The 21,180-nt window shown below is 42.2% G+C and overlaps 1 protein-coding gene across 5 annotated transcripts in view; it reads right to left on the bottom strand.

The window, feature by feature from the left end:
- LOC110530023 (3',5'-cyclic-AMP phosphodiesterase 4B) overlaps positions 1–21,180 on the bottom strand; it is a 135,026-nt gene that overhangs the window by 31,486 nt on the left and 82,360 nt on the right. For all 5 annotated transcript variants that reach the window (XR_016482422.1, XR_016482423.1, XM_036985564.2 and 2 more), the window contains one exon: positions 20,014–20,063. Coding sequence is in view for 2 of the 5 variants with exons in the window: in XM_036985564.2 (XP_036841459.1) it covers positions 20,014–20,063 (50 nt within the window). In the remaining 3 variants the exon portion in view is untranslated. The remainder of the gene's footprint in view (positions 1–20,013; positions 20,064–21,180) is intronic.

The raw sequence follows: 21,180 nt of genomic DNA, 5'->3' as shown, positions 1-21,180 counted from the left end.
CTTCTGTCCTCTCTCTCACTCTCCTTCCCCCTCTGTTGACTCTCTCAGTCCTCTCTCTGTCCTCTCCATCTCTCTCTCGTTTCCTCTCTCTAGCCCACAAAACAGCCTCTGTCAGAGACCCATCAGCGGCACCCACTAAGGCATGCCTGGGTATCCGCCCCCACACCCCACCTCCGTCCACCCATCCACCTCACACTGCCCCTCTTTCTCTCTCCTCAACCCCCCCTCTCCACCCCTTCTTCATGCCTGGATGAAGACCAGTGCTGACATAACTGGTCAGCACTATACATTAGAACAAACTGAGCGAAGCAAGCTAACTGGAACGCTGGCTAGGCACAGTAACCCTATGAATCAGTTATATATATACAGTGCCTTGCGAAAGTATTCGCCCCCCTTGAACTTTGCAACCTTTTGCCACATTTCAGGCTTCAAACATAAAGATATAAAACTGTATTTTTTTGTGAAGAATCAACAACAAGTGGGACACAATCATGAAGTGGAACGACATTTATTGGATATTTAAAACTTTTTTAACAAATCAAAAACTGAAAAATTGGGAGTGCAAAATTATTCAGCCCCTTTACTTTCAGTGCAGCAAACTCTCTCCAGAAGTTCAGTGAGGATCTCTGAATGATCCAATGTTGACCTAAATGACTAATGATGATAAATACAATCCACCTGTGTGTAATCAAGTCTCTGTATAAATGCACCTGCACTGTGATAGTCTCAGAGGTCCGTTAAAAGCGCAGAGAGATTCATGAAGAACAAGGAACACACCAGGCAGGTCCGAGATACTGTTGTGAAGAAGTTTAAAGCCGGTTTGGATACAAAAAGATTTCCCAAGCTTTAAACATCCCAAGGAGCACTGTGCAAGCGATAATATTGAAATGGAAGTAGTATCAGACCAATGGAAATCTACCAAGACCTGGCCGTCCCTCTAAACTTTCAGCTCATACAAGGAGAAGACTGATCAGAGATGCAGCCAAGAGGCCCATGATCACTCTGGATGAACTGCAGCGATCTACAGCTGAGGTGGGAGACTCTGTCCATAGGACAACAATCAGTCATATATTGCACAAATCTGGCCTTTATGGAAGAGTGGCAAGAAGAAAGCCATTTCTTAAAGATATCCATAAAAAGTGTTGTTTAAAGTTTGCCACAAGCCACCTGGGAGACACACCAAACATGTGGAAGAAGGTGCTCTGGTCAGATGAAACCAAAATTGAACTTTTTGGCAACAATGCAAAACGTTATGTTTGGCGTAAAAGCAACACAGCTCATCACCCTGAACACACCATCCCCACTGTCAAACATGGTGGTGGCAGCATCATGGTTTGGGCCTGCTTTTCTTCAGCAGGGACAGGGAAGATGGTTAAAATTGATGGGAAGATGGATGGAGCCAAATACAGGACCATTCTGGAAGAAAACCTGATGGAGTCTGCAAAAGACCTGAGACTGGGACGGAGATTTGTCTTCCAACAAGACAATGATCCAAAACATAAAGCAAAATCTACAATGGAATGGTTCAAAAATAAACATATCCAGGTGTTAGAATGGCCAAGTCAAAGTCCAGACCTGAATCCAATCGAGAATCTGTGGAAAGAACTGAAAACTGCTGTTCACAAATGCTCTCCATCCAACCTCACTGAGCTCGAGCTGTTTTGCAAGGAGGAATGGGAAAAAATTTCAGTGTCTCGATGTGCAAAACCGATAGAGACATACCCCAAGCAACTTACAGCTGTAATCGCAGCAAAAGGTGGTGCTACAAAGTATTAACTTAAGGGGGCTGAATAATTTTGCACGCCCAATTTTTCAGTTTTTGATTTGTTAAAAAAGTTTGAAATATCCAATAAATGTCGTTCCACTTCATGATTGTGTCCCACTTGTTGTTGATACTTCACAAAAAAATACAGTTTTATATCTTTATGTTTGAAGCCTGAAATGTGGCAAAAGGTCGCAAAGTTCAAGGGGGCCGAATACTTTCGCAAGGCACTGTATATATATATATATATATGTGTCATTTTATAGGCCATGCTACAGTACAGTTCATTTACAGGAAAGTGCAGCAGCTATGGACCAAAACGCAGTTCCCTTTCTGTCGGTCAACTCGGTTAAACACCGCTATTGCGGATTTCGTGCGCCAAAGCCCTCTACTGAAGAACATTGGCCTTGTCAGGCGTCATTCTAATGAACACCGTGCCTCACCGGAAGACACATTCCTTCAATTCTTACGCTCTTGATCTCAAGCTGAGCTATACAATTCACGCATTTCTTAAAAATGAACATTTGAACGTATCATTTATCAGGCGTTTACTCCAACTTAACTGTCCCACTTATAAGGAGGGTGTTCTCATCCTTCTGGACTTAAAGTTTGGTAACTAGTTTCTTGAAGTTCCCTACCAATTTGTTTAGTTATTATTCTGCTTGTTTAGCCTCGCCAACTGGTTGTAAGTAAGATGAATAGCATAAACGAGTCGAAGGCGGCTGTTAACCCCTTACACACGTGAAAATGGGCCTATATGAAATGTAGGGCTAAATAGAAATGTTTATAAACAGAAGAACGAGAAAAAGCATATTCATGACCATGGTATCAACTGAAAGAGAACACATTGGACCTGATGGGGAAAGGATCAGACCAAAGGTGAGGACACAAGACTGAATCTCAACATTACCACGGTAATTTATGTGCATTGAAGTAGGTGCAAGATAAGAAAAGGGTTTGAGTGAGACGTCTAACAGGTGCCTCCAAGTGGCCCCACACACCTCTCCAAACTGTGCACAGTTCCTAAGTAATTTCAATTCACTTTCCTAGCTTTGCAATTGAGAAACTGAAGCGAATACACTTGTAGTTTTTTGTTTGGAACACAGACCTGCATCCCCACCATCACACAATTAGCGTTGTTGTTTAACGCAATCCAAAAACGTTCCATTATAAATCGCAATCTGGGTCAGGTGGGCATCATTTGAAAGCTTATTCTATTGCCAACATGGCTAGCTAAGTTATAAAATACAATCTTACAGTGTTAGACTTTCAAAAGGCAATTCAGACAAACGGATTGTAATTTTGGTGCGTGTGGAGTGCATATGTGTTCTACAGCAAATTTTTCTTCACAACAAACAGGCTCATTCTGTTCAGGACAACCCAGGATATAAACGCAGTTCCTGCTTGTAAAACACAGCGATCATCAACGTTGACACTGTAAATGACATGAGTTTTCCAGTATGGAAATGTGATCTGCACATTTGGACTCGTGGGTGTGTTGTTTGCTTGTATGACATTAAAGCTGTATTCATTATCATCCTCAGCGTCTCATCTTTCAGAACACATCGACTCCTCTCGTTTTACAGAATGTCCCTCACTCAGACAACAACAAATGTGCAATAGTAGCCCAATTAGTGGGAGGGATAGGGGCATCTTCTCTTGTGGACTTGTGGTGCTCAAGTTTATAATGGCTGTCAGTCAAAACCGATACAGAGCTTTAAAGAGGAGAACCTGAGCTCTGACATCATGTATAGCATGTTAATGGACAGCCACCGAGTTCCTATTTAGGCACCTATCAATGACAAAATCGTACATTTTCGACCCGTATACAGGATGACAGTGGCTGTGAGTGAAAAGGGCTACGCCGGGTTCGAGTTCACAACCTTGCCCGCAGTCATGTGGTTTCAGCATGTCTTTGAATGATACTCACAAGTGTTGTCTTGTACGTCTCGGGCTGGGTGCATGTTCAGGCTGCCCTGGATCGAACCAGCTCATGTGACCACTTTCGCTTGCTGGGAAGCTAGCTGGCTACCTAGACCATTGGCTAACAAAGGGATACTATCCCCAACCCATAGCTCCCGATGAAGCACTGACCTGGCCACGGTTCTGACTGCTGGGGAGCCCCATGCAGAGCTCCCCTACATGATGAGATTTGTGCTATGGATGATTTCATCTTGCGCACGTCGCACCGTCTCAGCGGTCTGGAGAAGCATGGGGGCTACCGTGGTGGTGTGGGCAGTTGTACATGGAGAGCCTATTTCTCCTACCAGGTTGTTGGTCTCGTTTTGAGGATAAAAAGAGGTAGGAAGCTGCACTTTTTCCTTACTCTGAGGACCTTTGCTGCTGCAGCGGCATCGTCTTCTAGAGCAGGGATTGACAGTCCTCGGGGGCCTGATTGGTGTCAATCTTTAGCCCCAGCTAACACACCTGACTCCAATAATCAACTAATCATGATCTTCAGTTTAGAATGCAATTACAATAATTATTTTGCTAGGGATGGGGAAAAAAGTGTGACCGCACTCTGGCCCCCGACGACTGGAGTTGCCCAGAGTTGCCCAGGGTCTACAGACAGAGTGGCTAAGCGAGCTGTCCTGGCTTCCGGGTCCACCCCCAAGTCTGCTCCTGCTTGTCCTGTTCCACAAGAGCAGTGCCAGTCTGCTTGGCACACGCAGCATTTTACACCCAAGGGTGAAGTGAAAAGCTGGTCCCTCCGCCGCGAACCGAGCACGATGAGTGGGGAGGTGGCACGGCCAATCGGGTTACACCACTGGTAGCCGAAGCCCCCGAACCCAAAGTGGGACGGGCTTCCGGCAAACATCGGCACTTAAACACATTGTTTCTGCCCCAAGTTCCACGGTGGTACTAGTGTTGTGTCCTCCACGTGTGAGCTGAATAAAAATAGCATTTTCCCCACAGTCAGACACTCGGTTGTTGAGAATGGTGTAAATGAAAAGAGGGATCCTCCCCTGGGTACCTTTACCTCAGCGGAGTCTGAGTTTCAGGATACGGGGGTGGATCTGGGTCCGTGGTCAGATCACATGGAGCTATCCTTCCAGCATGGCGATATAGAACTGGCAAATATCACAGTCTCATTCAGGGTTACAAAGGACTCACATTCGGTTGACAACTTGGTTTCTCTGGCCAGTTCCAGGGTTTTTTGGGGGGCAGCAAAAGGTTGCTAGATCGAATCCCCGATCTGACAATGTAAAAATCTGTCTTTCTGCCCCTGAACAAGGCAGTTAACCCCACTAGGCTGTCATGGTAAATAAGATTTCATTCTTAACTGACTTGCCTAGTTAAATAAAGGTTAAATAATAGAAAAATGTATAACAAAAAAATCTATGAGACAGAGATGCAGGTTTTGGCTATAGAAGGAGAATCTCTGATCTATGTCGCCGAATGGCTGCCTGCTTGTCAGTAGAGTGTCCGTCCTCCCCTCAAATGGAAGGCATCAAGGTTTGGTGGCCAATACCTGCCACCAGTGTTAGCCGCAGTCAAGTACTAGCTCTTGTCCCAGGCGCACAGGCAGGTCTGGCACCAGCCTCCAGAGATTTGGAGTTTGGGCTTGGCCCCTGAAAAAGGTCCAATCTGACGGCAAGGGGTTTACCTCTGAACGTTATTGCTACTATAACGTCCGCAAGGGCACCGTCCCCGACAGGGTTGTATAGGTATAAGTGGCGGGCGTTCCAGCTTTGGTGCCAAAGTAAAGGAATTGTTCCTTTTCAGAGCTCTCTGGTGCACATTTTAATGTTCCTACAGGTGCTTTTCGACCAGGGCCGTTCATTCTCAACCCTGAAGGTGTATATGGCAGCTATTTCAGCAAGTCATGTTGGAATTGATGGTGCAACTCCAGGGGATCATCCCCTGGCGGTGCGGTTTAAAAAAAAAGTGGGCAGTTTCGAAACCTATTGCGCCCTTTTGAACCGATGAAGTTTGTGGATCTGAAGATACTCTCCTACAAGACAGCCCTGCTTGTGGCTTTGGCCTTGGATAAACACATTGAAGATCTCCACGCATTATCCGTTCACCCATCTTGTATGAAGTCCGTCCTTGGTGACTTTAAGGTCACGTTGTGTCTGAATGCGGCCTTCGCCCCTAAGATCACGACTATCACCTACAGGTCTCTAGCTTTTGAGCTTTTTCCCTTTTCGCCTCCTCTGGGCGTTGGACACGTTTCCAACTCATTCCATGGAGGGCTGAGTGTCTGCAGGTTTTCGCTCTACCCTTGTACTTGATTGATGAATTAAGGTCACTGATTAGTTAGGAACTCCTCTCACCTAGTTGTATAAGCCTTAATTGGACACAAATTGAAAGGAGAAATCAAAAACGACCCGCCTTGGAATGAGTTTGACACCCCTGCTGTAAGAGATATTTGTGCTGCGGCGAGTTGGGCATCTCCACACACTTGTGAGGTTTTATTGCTTGGATGTCACTGCCCCCAGTGTAGCCCACAGTGTGCTTATGGCTGGACAGGAGAAGGTCAATAGGCAACATGCAGATTGCACAATACCCAGGTGCCGCAGGATTTCCTGTCGGGTTAGAACTCTGGGTGGTCTGCCGTGGGCCATTACATTTGGTGTACACTGGGGTCGGCTTGGGGCGTGATTTCATGTCTCCATAGCTGTGTTGTACCGAGTTGACCGACTGAAAAGGAACTTACAGTTATAACTACTGTTCCCTGAAGGAGGGAAACGAGATACAACCCGGAAACACACACCCAACAAATATTTTCGCACGTTCATCATCAGTTCATAAACTAAGACTAATTTGATTGGAGAATTCGATAAGTCATTAAGTTGATATGCACAGTATGTTTTACAATATCACATTGCAGTTGGTATAATATTTAATGATCCAAAAGTCTCTTGGGAACCAGTGGAATTGGTAGACTTTTCTGGCCCGTCCAGAAACCACATCATGACTTTTTTTTGTAGTTCGTCAACTCACAAGCACCAGCATTGTTGATTGTGTCTCTTGAGAGTTTATAAGTGCGGCTCAATCTCTTTAAACTATCAACACAACAGTCAAGTTTGATTGACGCCCTCCCCACCACACACACACTCTCTCTCTCACCCACCACACACACACACACACACAACCCCCAGCCTGAGGCCCTCACAATGCATTAGGGGGCCTTTTCCTGCAGGGCTGCTGGCACGGGCTGACTCTAGGGATGGGCCGCAGTCAGCTTTATGGGTGTGCTGACGTCAATAACATAATTCAAATACTAAACCAGACTGCATGCTTTCAGCCCTCAGGATCCCTCTACTCTGGGCCAGACACAGGGAAAACACGACATGGATTTAACATTACACGATAGGGCTGAGTAACACTGAAAAGGACTGCTGCAGACTAGCACCCAGTGACAGAGTGGTGCTACTGATCGGATTTGGATTAGTTTGACCCCAGGAAGAGTAACTGCTGCTTCTGCAAAAGCTAATGGGGATCCAAATATGTCTGGTTTCAAGTTTAAAAACGTTGCAAGGTTACATTTTTATATGGGTCTTTTCATTTTCATGCTGTTATATTATGTATCTGGCTGTTCTGACAGCTTTGCCAGTGCAAATAGCACAAAGATGGCGGATTATCCATTTAAAAACCTCTTAAGGATCAGACCTTTTTCCCCCCAATTGTCACCTAAAATGACATACCCAAATCTAACTGCCTGTAGCAAGGATATGCATATTCTTGATGACATTTTAAAAGGAAACACTTTGAAGTTTGTGGAAATGTGAAATGAATGCCAGAGAATATAACACATTAGATCTGGTAAAAGATAATACAAAGAAAAAAACGTTAAATTGTTGCTCCATCTTTGAAATGCAAGAGAAAGGCCGTAATGTATTATTCCAGTTCAGGCGCAATTTAGATTTTGGCAACTAGATAGCAGCAGTGTATGTGCAACGTTTTAGACTGATACAATGAACCATTTGCATTTCTGTTCAAAATGTTTTATCAAGTCTGCCCAAATGTGCCTAATTGGTTTATTATTACATTTAAGTTCATAACTGCACACTCCTAAAACAATAGCACGGTATTATTTCACTGTACTAGCTACTGTAAATTGGACAGTGCACTTAGATTAACAAGAATTTAAGCTTTCTGACCATATCAGATATGTCTATGTCCTGGGAAATGTTATTGTTACTTACAACCTCATGCTAATCGCATAAGCACACGTTAGCTCAACCATCCCGCGGACGGGACACCGGTCCTGTAGAGGTTTAACATGGGCTAGCTGCTAATTTTCAGCTGTGTTTCAACTTGTCAATTATAAATGATTTTCAAACAAGTTGTATTTTTTTAACAGTTTGAATTGAGGTATGTTGAGGTCCTCATTAATTCACATAGAAGTAGTCCATTTCAGCGCTGCGGACAATCAATGTTTAGGCTTTACTGAGCCGGACAAACTTCTCTCTTCCAGGAGAGCCCACACGCTTCCCAAATGTTTGCACAGATCAAGTATGCATGAATTGGAACATTTTCTGGCTGGCGCTCACATTGCCTTCCTTGTTGTTTTCCTTGGACATGTGTGCGTTCCTATCAAAGTAAGTTAATTGTTTTATGTATATCGTGTTGTCGTTTCTACTGTAGGCGCATACAGTACATATGTATGGAGCATAATGTATATACAGTTTTATTCACATTTTCAAGTACTGGTGACAAATAATGCATTCTGATTATTGCATAGATTGTAATGGACACCTATGATGTGTGTAAAATACTTTTTTGAAGGTTGCACTGATTATAATGAGCTAATGCTAAGCTATTTGCCAGCTATGTGTGGCGCCATGTTTGTTGACATTATACAATGCCTTGTAAGTGTCACGCAAACATCTGTCAGACCAAAGATGTTATAATGAGGTAAAGGAGTGTTTTACTCATCGTTCGGGTAAACTTCCAGAAGTGAATGATCATAGACGACACACACCCTTCAACATGCATACTATAAGCAGACTAGAAAGTGTTTTACTCAATTATTTAGATCAATGGTGAGCTCACCCGTGATGTGATTAATTATAAATTGTAATTGCTTAGCTAATTCATATTGTAGTTTCTGTCAGCCGAGAGTTATAAAAATATGACCATTTGTGTTATGTCAATATTTCCTCAGTTAGCGCTAAGACAAATGTAGCCTACATTTTCCCGTTTGGATGATCGTGTTATGCTGTAGCTACTTCTGTGTATGTCTGAACATTGCATCCAGAAATAAACAGGTCAAATTCTGGACATAACTTTGTGAGGACTTTGTTTGTGCAAAATGTTTCTGTGAAAAAACAGTGTGGCCAGCTCAAATGCTGATTGTTGCATCAATCGAAAGTGGCTGTTCTAAATATGCGTTCTAATCCCACCGGTTTGAGCGTACACTGCAGGGACCACTGTAGAATGATCACACCCGTTTGTTGGTTTGTTGGTACGTGTCAAAAGGTTAATTCCAATTTTTCAGGGGGTGACAGTACCCTTAACACCCATACTTCCCGCGGCTATGGACACTGATGTGGCTTTCCAACAGCAAGGTGCAGTGTTACCATTGTTTACCAAAGTTGTTCTTTAGAATGTTGAAACAAAATGTCCCCAAACCCCATAAATCACACACTCACAAACTGCAAATGTGTGTACATTGTACAATCAACTGGTGAGAGAGAACCTAAAATATCATTCATTTGTATATATCCACTGTAAACATGAATTGTGGCGAAGTTGGTTCCTGTTTCAGTCACGTCTTTGGTCATGTTGGCGTGGGTCAAACAAAACACCCTAATGATTGGTTGACAATACAGCCTCCCACAATGCAGGTGATGGCTGTAGGATGAAGTTGGTGAAGAGCAATTGCCATAGAGATGTTTATATCTGTGCCATTAAAACGTCTGTGACAGCATAAGGCAGCGCCATTTAGGCAACAACCTATAGGAATTCACATCCAGTTGACTCCTTTAAAATGGTGAAAGCATGCTGGAAGCCCTCAATTGTTCTGCCTATGCTAAAACAGCATTTTGGCCACGATCATTCTCTATGGCAACTGCAAAAACCTGCAATCAAAACTTCATGACCTTTGTTCATGCAGTCGACATGTTGGTGCAAGTCAGATTTTTCTTGGCTCTTACAGGACCAATAAAAGCCCAGTACACTCATTTGGTGGGGGGTAAAAACGTAAAAACAAATAATAATTTTAGATTTTTATTTTATTTTTAAGTTGTGATTTATCAGGAATTAGTGCAGCACCCTCAGCCCCCCACTTCCTGCGGCTACGGGAATACACCGCTCTGTTTCAGTAACCTGTCTGTATAACCTGTTTTACATTCCACTATGCAATAATCTACCTCTCATGACGTAGTTTACAATATGAAACAAAAGGTGGATGAGCAATGTTTTGTGGGGCCCACACCCATGGGGAACTATGCACACAGTCACTTGTGTGTTTGTTTTTTGGGGGCTAGGAATGTGGTTGTTCGTAAAGTTTTGGCTCATTGAGTTCTCATTTTACAGAGCCGTGTGTGTTGAGGCTGACCAACGTTGGTGGGAAAGGGCTTACTGACACAAACAATTACACACACACACACACACACACACACACAAGCAAGCATACAGAGTATGCAGAGATATAAACACAGATTCCTGCAAGGGTTCAACACTCTGGGGGAAAAAACCAACAGTGAAAGGAAATAATAATAACCCTCATAAAATAATCCTACATTAATATGGACATTAGAAGGACAGATACACTGTATAAACATCCATAACGGTCCCATTCATACATTCACTGGTACAGTAAACATACATTTTCTGAGAGGCTGCTCAAAGGGAGTCAGTTAAAACGCTACATCCCCTCTAAAAGAAGATTAACAAGTCATCTAGCCACAATCCCCTTTCATGCTTTCAGAGCCAACCACCAGCCATGTATCCCCTTACTAGTTTACATGTTGTGACGCCCAGCGATAGCCTTTAAAGATGAATTACAGAATACCGATCGTTGACCGCCAAAGACGTCAGAACTGCGTATTTCCCTGAAACAAAATGGCATTTATCAAGACGCCAATGCACTAATACACACAGAAAAATCCTCTGATCTAATACAGTGTTGTTGATATGAGCGGCTTGGTGGGATGGGGCCAAGATTCGGCATGAAGCATCAACTCAGAAATCACATGCAGACATGAAAGATGGTTTTGAATGTTTTCACAATCGACTCGCATTACCTCGTAATGGCAACATTGTAAACTAGCACCCAGTGACGCAGTGATGCTACTGTTCTAATTTGGATTGGGCCTCCTCCATCTCTCTTCCACTCTTTAACCTTGTGACACCGGACCGGTCTCTCTCTCTCCTGTTTATTTCATTTGGCATGGTTCTCTTTCTTTCTGGCTGTCCACTTGTTTATTGTGGTGAGAGCCTGGTTTCCGCTGGCCTCATGCAGTCTCAGGAAGGTCACATTTCTGTTGTCTTCCTCCATTATTTTCTCTCTCCCTCTCGGTCTCGTCATCTTTCTTTTCTACTCCAGCTCTCTTTCAACACATGCCCATCTATTCATTACTCCATCTTTACTCCAGCACCTGCTCCCGCTCTCTCTCTCTCTCTCTCTCTCAAGGGTTCCTTTAATGCATCGTGCAGTGATATGCAACTGAGCAAATACCGGAAAAACGCAGGTATCCTTTTCCCCCCATGACGTTGATCTTAAATGAAAGACTAGTCTCGTCTAACAAAACACAGACGCAAAACAGGAAAAATCTGTTCTCCCTTCCTTCTCCCGTTTCCTGTCATGGAAATTCTATTGGCTTTGACAAACAGAAGACAAAGAGCTGGATAGAAATGGGAGGATGTGAGGTTTTCTTTCCTATTGGCACGTTTGTTCATTGTTATGGTTCAAATCAGTATTAACAATGACTCGTTATTTAGGTTGATGTCATCTGTTGAGTACTTAAAAAGGCATTTAAGTAGAGGTTTGAAGAGTGACGGATGCAGATTTCATGGAGTGTAAAATGTGCCAATCACCAACATTTGGAGAGGAGCACAACAGTGAATGTATTCTAAACGCAACTAGATAGATTTGATTGTGTCCTTGCTAGTCTTAAACAGTGTTGGTGTGCATGTGTGTGTCATACATACAGTCAGCTTTCATTTTTGTATGTGCACATTATCTGTACTTACATCGTTGTATTTATTTTATTTACTGTATGCTCTTTCAGTCCATTTCCCACAAAGTTGGGGTGTTTGTATGTGTTCCTGCCTCTGCATGTGCACGTGCGGGAAGGACAATGCAAAACTCCTCAATCGTCTTGTATTTTCTTCCCTGCAAGTCTACACTTGTGGTGACAGGAAGTGCCCGAGGGCCCTTATGCAGGTCATCCTGACGTTAGTGAACTTGGACGGACCCGCGAAAAAGGAATCCACCCCTTCTCCTTCATTCCTTCCATCCTCCACCTGATATCAATCTGGGATGTCTGGAGAAGCCTCTTCACCTATCTTTTTCAGATTCTTTCTATCTCATCGTTCTCTGATTGCGACATCAGTGAAAATGATGTTTTTTTAAAAATGTTGTTGTTTAGTCGTCAAGGTTCATTTCCTGTGATGATGATAATGGCATCATTGCACCCTTCAGCTGTAAGGGGAGCACACCTGGGTTCAAATAGTTTTGTTGTTTTCTTTCAAATTAACATTTGCTTAAACCAGTCTGGAGTGTCAGATGGGCAGAGTTTGCATTTTGAAATGATTCAATTGGTTCTATTGAGCCATCCTTCCACAAGATATAGTCCCTACACAAATTTAGGGTTGCTCCCCAAGCCGGCTGGTCGTTTGTTCTATCGGTTCAGTTTCCAGAGATGTGACCCAGCGCTCTTATCCCTTGTTTGCTAGCTAGCCAACTACGGCTAACTTACAATTATGTCAAATAGTGCAGCAAGAATAACAGCAAAATAGCTGCATTTGCATTTAAGCCGTTTTCTAGTGACATCTATTTGGATACATCCATAACAATGAGCTAATGATGCACAATTTCGACTGGCATAGAAAATGGGCTCTCTTGTCAGGACACTGTTGTTCAGAGCCAACAACACAGCTAACACAATCACTTCAAACTGAAGCTGGAAAAAAAGCAAACTAGCTGCACTTCGTTTCGTTTGACCTGTTTTCTATTGATAGTTCTTTGTACAGTGGTTGCTACACTAAAATATTTTCGATTATGCTGCGGGACTTAGAGGTCATTTGTGGTTTAGTACGGTACCCTGCATCACTACTACATTGCTCCAGACCAGCGCAAGGGGGAGTTAGAGCACTGATTATGCTTTTGGGTCCCAAGGTGCTACTGTGTCTCTAACTGACAATGAATTGGCGACATAAACCTAAATAGAAACTGATAATTGTGCACGACTTCAGTATTACTTACTAAAACTGTTGTTACACTAAGGTTTTTATTTTAAGAAAAACTTAGACTACAATTAGGATGTGGAAATGTTAGGATTATTTTGCTCTTACTGTGGTACTGTAGCCTACTCCCGACCGGTCACGTTGTACAGCGCCTGAGTGACGCAGAGGTCTAAGACACTGCTTCGCAGTGCAAGCTGTGATACAGATGCTGGTTCAATACCCGTGCCGGCCTCGACTGGGAGACCCATGACAAGACTGTAGGTTTTTGGTTTCTCTCCCTCTAAAAACAATCTGGCTTTATTTACAAATTATTAACAATGTCTCACCCCATGTTCAAGAATGGCATTTTTCGCCCTCATTTTACATTATTTGAAAATGAAATCATCTCCAAAATATTGTTATTTTTTAAACAAAGCGATTATTATTAATTTAGAATGATATAAAATCCCCTTGGATATTCTCAAATCAAAGTTTATTTGTCATTTACACACACACACACACAGGTGTAGTAGACCTTACAGGGAAATGCTTTCTTACAGGCTCAAAACAATAGTGCAAAAAATGCATTAGGTGAATAATAGGTAAGTAAAGAAATAAAAACAACAGTAAAAAGACAGTGAAAAATAACAGTAGCGAGGCTATATACAGTAGCGAGGCTACATACAGGCACCGGTTAGTCGGGCTGATTGAGGTAGTATGTACATGTAGATATGGTTAAAGTGACTATGCGTATATGATGAACAGAGAGTAGCAGTAGCGTAAAAGAGGGATTGGCGGGTGGCGGGACACAATGCAGATAGCCCGGTTAGCCAATGTGTGGGAGCACTGGTTGGTTGGACCAATTGAGGTAGTACACACATGAATGTATAGTTAAAGTCACTATGCATATATGATAAACAGAGAGTAGCAGCAGTGTAAAAGAGGGGTGGGGGGGGCACACAATACAGATAGTCCGGGTAGCCATTTGATTACCTGTTCAGGAGTCTTATGGCTTGGGGGTAAAAACTGTTGAGAAGCCTTTTTGTCCTAAACTTGGCACTCCGGTACCGCTTGCCATGCAGTAGTAGAGAGAACAGTCTATGACTGACTATATCGGTCATGGCTCCCGAGTGGAGCACAACGGGATTGCCTTGCAGTTCTCCAGCTGTATCCACTGAAATAGCGGTGGGCGCGCGAGGTTCAAGGCACTTGGGCAGGGGGCACGGGATGGGCCGCAGAGCTGCACACAGAAGACGGACCTAGCCCATGGGGAAAGGACTAGGGAAACGTCCCCACCGTTCTTAGTGCCAGTCTGCACGTTCAAACTAAAACAATGTAACTAATAATGGCATGAAAAATGCCCCTTAGATATGAATTTGGAGGGCAGATATTATTAAATATTAAACCTCTCACTAAAGGCGTCAGTCAAAATTTAAATCCAGTTCGGATTTATGAAAAAATGACATGAAAAGCACACATTTGTAAATCCCAAACTCTAAAAGTAAATGGAAAAGGGAGATACAAATTATTTGACATTGTGGTTACAATAAAGAATGTAAACAAGATGTTGAGTTTTTATTTACAGTAGTTTTTAAAATTTATTTTACCTTTAACTAGGCAAGTCAGTTAAGTCAGGTTTGAGCATCCCCCTACTTGCAATGTATTCGATGCTTAAGTACTCTAAAGCGTTACATTTGCGAATAGTACGGTCCATGACAAAAATCCAAGTCTATCAGTATTTTTGAAATGTCTCCGGTAGATTTTCCGTTCCTTCTGAAAGCCCTAATCTGCTCACTGAAATGAATAGATATCTTGGTGCTACAGTATGTTGTTACAGCATAATCAAAGTGAGGACAATCGGCGATCTGCGGTATAAGGTGTGACTTACAGCTTTACAATAGGCCTATTGTAAAGCTGTAAGTCACACCTTTCCAGTACTCCTCACCCCGCCCCAAACTCCACCCAAAACACAGTTATCATTCAAAAACAAGCTGTTTATCTAAAAAAAAAAAAAAAAAAAAAAAAGACACTGTGACCAAAGAGAACAGACGAAATGGACATTGTTTTCATCAAGCCAGCTTCTTTCTATGGTGCTGCCCATTCCAGGGTTAAGACTGTAACCACGAGAGGACTTGAAAATGAGCCGGAGCTGAGAGGATCACCAAAAGTATTTGTTCCAGTGCATTTTCCTCTTTTTTAAAAATGATATAGCCTAGCAATGTGTAGGCATACTGTGTATAAAATCCATAATTAAATAAAGGTTGAATCACATTTGAAATAAAAAATAGTAATTATTGTGTACTAAAAACGTGAATGTGTTTATGCAGAGCATACAACCATGCCGACAACCATCCGTGGAGATCAGTGGACAAAGGGCTGGACAACGGTCCGCACCGAAAAAAAAAACGCATGGTTGCCAAGAAAGCGGTCAGCTTTACTAGATTCTTAAAATGTGTACGCAGCATGTGTGTTGGAGTCACTTTTAATTCTTAGTTGATCTACGGTTTCTATCACAGGCCACTGTAATCGATGGGGGCTCAGTGCGGCACCATTCTGCTCATCTGATGAAGGTGCACATGAATCAGATTCAAACTTTGAAGACTGAGATTGAGTCATTGAAGGCAGACCAGCAGAAAGAGAAACATTATCTGGAGGGCAGAGATACGGGCAACAGCTGATGCATTGGTCCAGAGTCAGGCGGCATTGGTGGAGAGTCAGGCGGAGAACGACACGTTGAAGAGGGCGAGGAACGAGATGGGAGTCACAATCCATGCCAGGCACACCTGTGAGCTCTGGAACTCCACCTCTGACATTCAGAGTCAACATACGTGGGCGGGTTCGTCATGTCGTCGGTTCAACCTGACATTTCCATTCCTCTTCTGACAACAGAACATGACCAACTGCTCACCAGGCACAGCATGGGCCGTTCAGACCGTTATGCTGTTCTGCTATTCCAAGGATGTGTAACCGAAGAGCGATACCATGAGTGGGCACAGAATACCAACTGGGATGGGTCCCGAGGCAAATGTTGCTTACTAGTGAAGCTCCGGGTGTTCATCATTAATACTGTGTCTCAGAAGTTCTGTCCATGACTGAAGCAACCCAAGAAAAATTCAAGATGGAGTTAATGAGTACTTCAGGTTACTGAGAAAGTCTGGACATGGCTTGTCCTCCCTTATGTGAGGAATTAGGCCCTTTCCCATGTTTATTACAGTATGTACTGTAGGCTATGTTTACTTGTCAGACTGCACAGTAGCCTAATAAACATGCTTTATTATCCAAATGTAAAAGCAGTACTGTATTTCTGTACAGTACTGTATTTCTTAATCAGCATTTTATGCTTTTGTTAATAAAATAATGATAAAAATACTCTTTCAAAATGCAGATGTTTATTTAGTTACGGATCCGTAACGAATTACTATGGGAATAAATATCACTGAATTACAGAGATATTGGAACAAACAAAAGGTAGACAAATTGTTGCTTACAGGAAAATACTCCTTCAAACACATACTTTCACGTTGTACAGCGCCAATATGGCTATTATTAGCAGACCTATATTTTGGCCTTTATAAATATTATTTTGGCCTTTATTCAGATTACAATTGTTCACTGTCATTTTTTTGAAAACTGAATAATCTCCAAAACATCGTTATATATAGCCTACCTGCTGTGGACAACTATTTCAGCACCGTTTTGCGCTGCTCCGAGACAAGCATGGAGAAACTAAAATGTTCAATTATATTCCATGTTATTCTTAAGATATGTGTTGACTGAATTTAAGCAAGTGATGTCTGCTAAATAATCAAGTTGATGGCACAGTCATATAGCCTCGGCACCTACATAAAGCTGTGTGTGGACGACGTCATGCAACCGCAAAATGTCGGATAAAGCATATACTGTACAGTACTGTATTTCTTCATCAGCATCTTTATGCTTTCGTTAATAAAATATTGATAAAAATACTCTTTCAAAATGCAGATGTTTATTTAGTTATGGATCCATAATGAAATACAATGTGAATAAATATCATTGAATTACAGACAAATTATTAGACAAAGCTGTCTAATAAAAGGTAAAATTGTTGCTTACTGGAAAATACTCTTTCAAACACACACGGTCACATTGTACAGTACCATTATGGCCAATAGCAGGTAGCTGGACAATAGACTTGCCTAGAAGGAGGGTAGGGGGAGAATTCTGTCGTCAAATGTATTTCTTAGTTAGGTTGGCTGTATCACAACCGGCTGTGATTGGTTGCATTTTAAATTTGATCCACCAGAAGAGACAAAATAAATACAACAAAAAATATTATTATTATTATGTATCCCATCTGACCGTGATTGGGAGTCCCATAGGGCGACACACAATTGGCCCAGCGTTTCTCTCCCTCAAACCAGAAATAAATGTTCTGGCCTTTACAAATATTATTTTGGCATTTATTCAGATTACAATCGCTCACTTTTGTTTTTTTGAAAATGAAAACCTCAAATATCGTTATATATTATCAAGTTGATGGCACAATCATATAGCCCGGCACCTACATAAAGCTGAGTGACTCACTCATTCATGGCTTTGAATCAAAATAAATAAGTACTAATATTCTTTCTGATAGTCTTTAATAAAAAAATGTTTTCGTTATCCTGACCTGAACTGTCACTCCCTGATCTGTTTCACCTGTCCTTGTGCTTGTCTCCATCCCCCTCCAGGTGTTGCACATTTTCCCCATTATCCCCTGGGTACTTATACCTATGTTCTCTGTTTGTCTGTTTGTCTGTTGGTCTTGTTTGTCAAGTCAACCAGTGGTTTGTCTCAGTTCCTGCTTTTCCCAGTCTCTCTTTTTCTCGCCCTCCTGGTTTTGACCCTTGCCTGTCCTGACTCTGAGCCCGCCTGTCTGACCAATCTGCCTGCCCCTGACCCTGCCTGCCGTCCTGTACCTTTGCCCCTTCTCTGGATTATCGACCCCTGCCTGCCTTGACATGCCCGTTGCCGGCCCCTGTTTCTGTAATAAACATTGTTACTTCAACACAGTCTGCATTTGGGTCTTACCTGAAACGTGATATGGACACCATGGACAGTATTATAATAGCCCTCCCGATTGGCGCAGCAGTCTAAGAAACTGCATCGCAGTGCAAAACGCGTTGCTACAGATGCAGGTTTGATACCCATGCCGGCCACCAACGGGAGACCCATATGTAAATATTGGCGGTCACGTCATTGAAAAAAATATTTTGCGATATACTGTAGGCCTATCGTTGGCGACATGAGTCTCACTAGTGTTGAGTAATGTGCTGTTAGAAGTGGTGTAGGTCTTGTTTATTTAAAGAGCATATTGAAGTTAGAGCCAGTAGGATTTGAAGCAATAGCCTACCCGCTGTGGTCAACTATTTTAGCACCGTTTTGCGCTGCTCTGAGACAAGCATGGGGACTGGTCTTGATAAATCAATGAGATTTTTATTTTTCACTGAATCTCCATTTGGGTATTGGTTAGACTACAATTATACAATTAGGGTGTTGTCACGGTTTTCTGTATGGGAAAGAGAGTCAGACCAAAATGCGGCGTGGCTATTGCGATCCATGTTTAATGAAACTGAAGCAACACGAATCCAACACAAAAACTACAAAACAATAAACGTAACGAAAACCGAAACAGCCTAATACTGGTGCACATACACACGATATGAAAAGGACATAAGGACACTAAGGGCAATCACCCACAAAACCCAACACCAAACAGCCTAATACTGGTGCACATACACACGATATGAAAAGGACATAAGGACACTAAGGGCAATCACCCACAAAACCCAACACCAAACAGCCTAATACTGGTGCACATACACACGATATGAAAAGGACATAAGGACACTAAGGGCAATCACCCACAAAACCCAACACCAAACAGCCTAATACTGGTGCACATACACACGATATGAAAAGGACATAAGGACACTAAGGGCAATCACCCACAAAACCCAACACCAAACAGGCTACCTAAATATGGTTCCCAATCAGAGACAATGACAAACACCTGCCTCTGATAGAGAACCATATCAGGCCAAACATAGAACTAGACAAACTAGACATGTAACATAGAATGCCCACCCAGCTCACACCCTGACCAACCAAAACATAGAAACATACAAAGCAAACTATGGTCAGGGTGTGACAGGTGTAGTAATGTTATGCTCTTAGTACTGTAGCCTACTCCCGACCATCACATTGTACAGCGGGTTTTTTGATTTTATTGGAATAGAAACACAATCAAATTATTAAGCAACATTTCTTTAGAATCAGTCCCATATACTATGTTCTTACAAAAAAAAGGTTTTAAATTCTCTAGTACTGCCAACATTGAAGGCTATCAAATGCTTCTCAAATATGCCCTTTGGTGGTCAAACTAGCACTAACTAGCTTTAAATGGTTACAATGGCTGACACTTAAATAACATGTCAGTTTATAATAGCAATAAGGCACCTCAGGGGTTTGTGATATATGGCCAATATACCACAGCTAAGGGCTGTGTCCAGGCACTCCGCGATGCGCCGTGCCCGAGAACAGCCCTTAGCCGTGGTATATTGGCCATATACCACACCCCTTGTGCCTTATTGCTTAATTATATTCCACCCCTACCCCTTTGGCTCTGTCTATTCATCTGTAGGTCTCCCTGTCTGTGTGTCTTTGGTGGAAAAATTGACACTTTTTATGACCAGCTGTGTGTTATGCATTACAAAGACATAGTGCATTATGAATGAATGCATTATAGCCTTTTGAGCATTCGCAGACTGCTATAAACAGAAACAAGCTGTTATGAATGGTTATAGCAAGCCTAATAATGCATACTCATACTTTGAATGTGAACTCAGCGTAATGTGACTAAGGGGATTGGTTGAGTTTATCAAAGAGCTCACCTGACAGACAGACTCTGGTTACAGGAGACTGTGGGGCGGCCGGTGACCTCCTAAAAACACAGAAGAGAGACGAGAGAAACACTGGATGTCAGTGCGGCACTGTACACATACATGTGCATGGACAAATGCATACCTGCGAGGAAACACACACACATACTTTGATGTACACACTTATAATTTAATATTTTGCTTGAATAAGACCTAAATAGAGTTCATTATCATGGGATTTAAGTATCAGTCCTGTGGTAATGCTAATATCTGTGTGTGTGTGTGTGTGTGTGGGGGGGGGTCAATATTGACTCAATGTCTGCTGGTCATACAACAATGAACCACTTCAATTGTCTGTCACTCAAACTCAGCTCTTAAAACTCTATTGTAATGTGTTTGCAATAGTTATTAGCTTGAGGACTTCACTTTTAGGATTTTGTATTTACAATACAATCACTTTGCATGGAGACGGGTTGTTTCATACACACACACACACACACACACACACACACACACACAGTGGGGCAAAAAAGTATTTAGTCAGCCACCAATTGTGCAAGTTCTCCCACTTAAAAAGATGAGGCCTGTAATTTTCATCATAGGTACACTTCAACTATGACAGACAAAATGAGAAAACTTGTAGGATTATTTATGAATTTATTTGCAAATTATGGTGGAAAATAAGTAATATATATATATATATATATATATATATATATATATATATACATACACATACACACACACATATACATACACACACACACACACACACACACACAGTGGGGAGAACAAGTATTTGATACACTGCCGATTTTACAGGTTTTCCTACTTACAAAGCATGTAGAAGTCTGTAATTTTTATCATAGGTTCACTTCAACTGTGAGAGACGGAATCTAAAACAAAAATCCAGAAAATCACATTGTATGATTTTTAAGTAATTAATTTGCATTTTATTGCACGACATAAGTATTTGATACATCAGAAAAGCAGAACTTAATATTTGGTACAGAAACCTTTGTTTGCAATTACAGAGATCATACGTTTCCTGTAGTTCTTGACCAGGTTTGCACACACTGCAGCAGGGATTTTGGCCCACTCCTCCATACAGACCTTCTCCAGATCCTTCAGGTTTCGGGGCTGTCGCTGGGCAATACGGACTTTGAGCTCCCTCCAAAG

Source organism: Oncorhynchus mykiss, chromosome 8 (assembly GCF_057628025.1).
Source record: "Oncorhynchus mykiss isolate SJ-2025 chromosome 8, ASM5762802v1, whole genome shotgun sequence".
In the NCBI taxonomy this organism is placed as follows: Eukaryota; Metazoa; Chordata; class Actinopteri; order Salmoniformes; family Salmonidae; genus Oncorhynchus; species Oncorhynchus mykiss.
The sequence above is the reverse complement of the archived record's forward strand: the minus strand, read 5'-3'. Positions and strand labels throughout refer to the sequence as shown.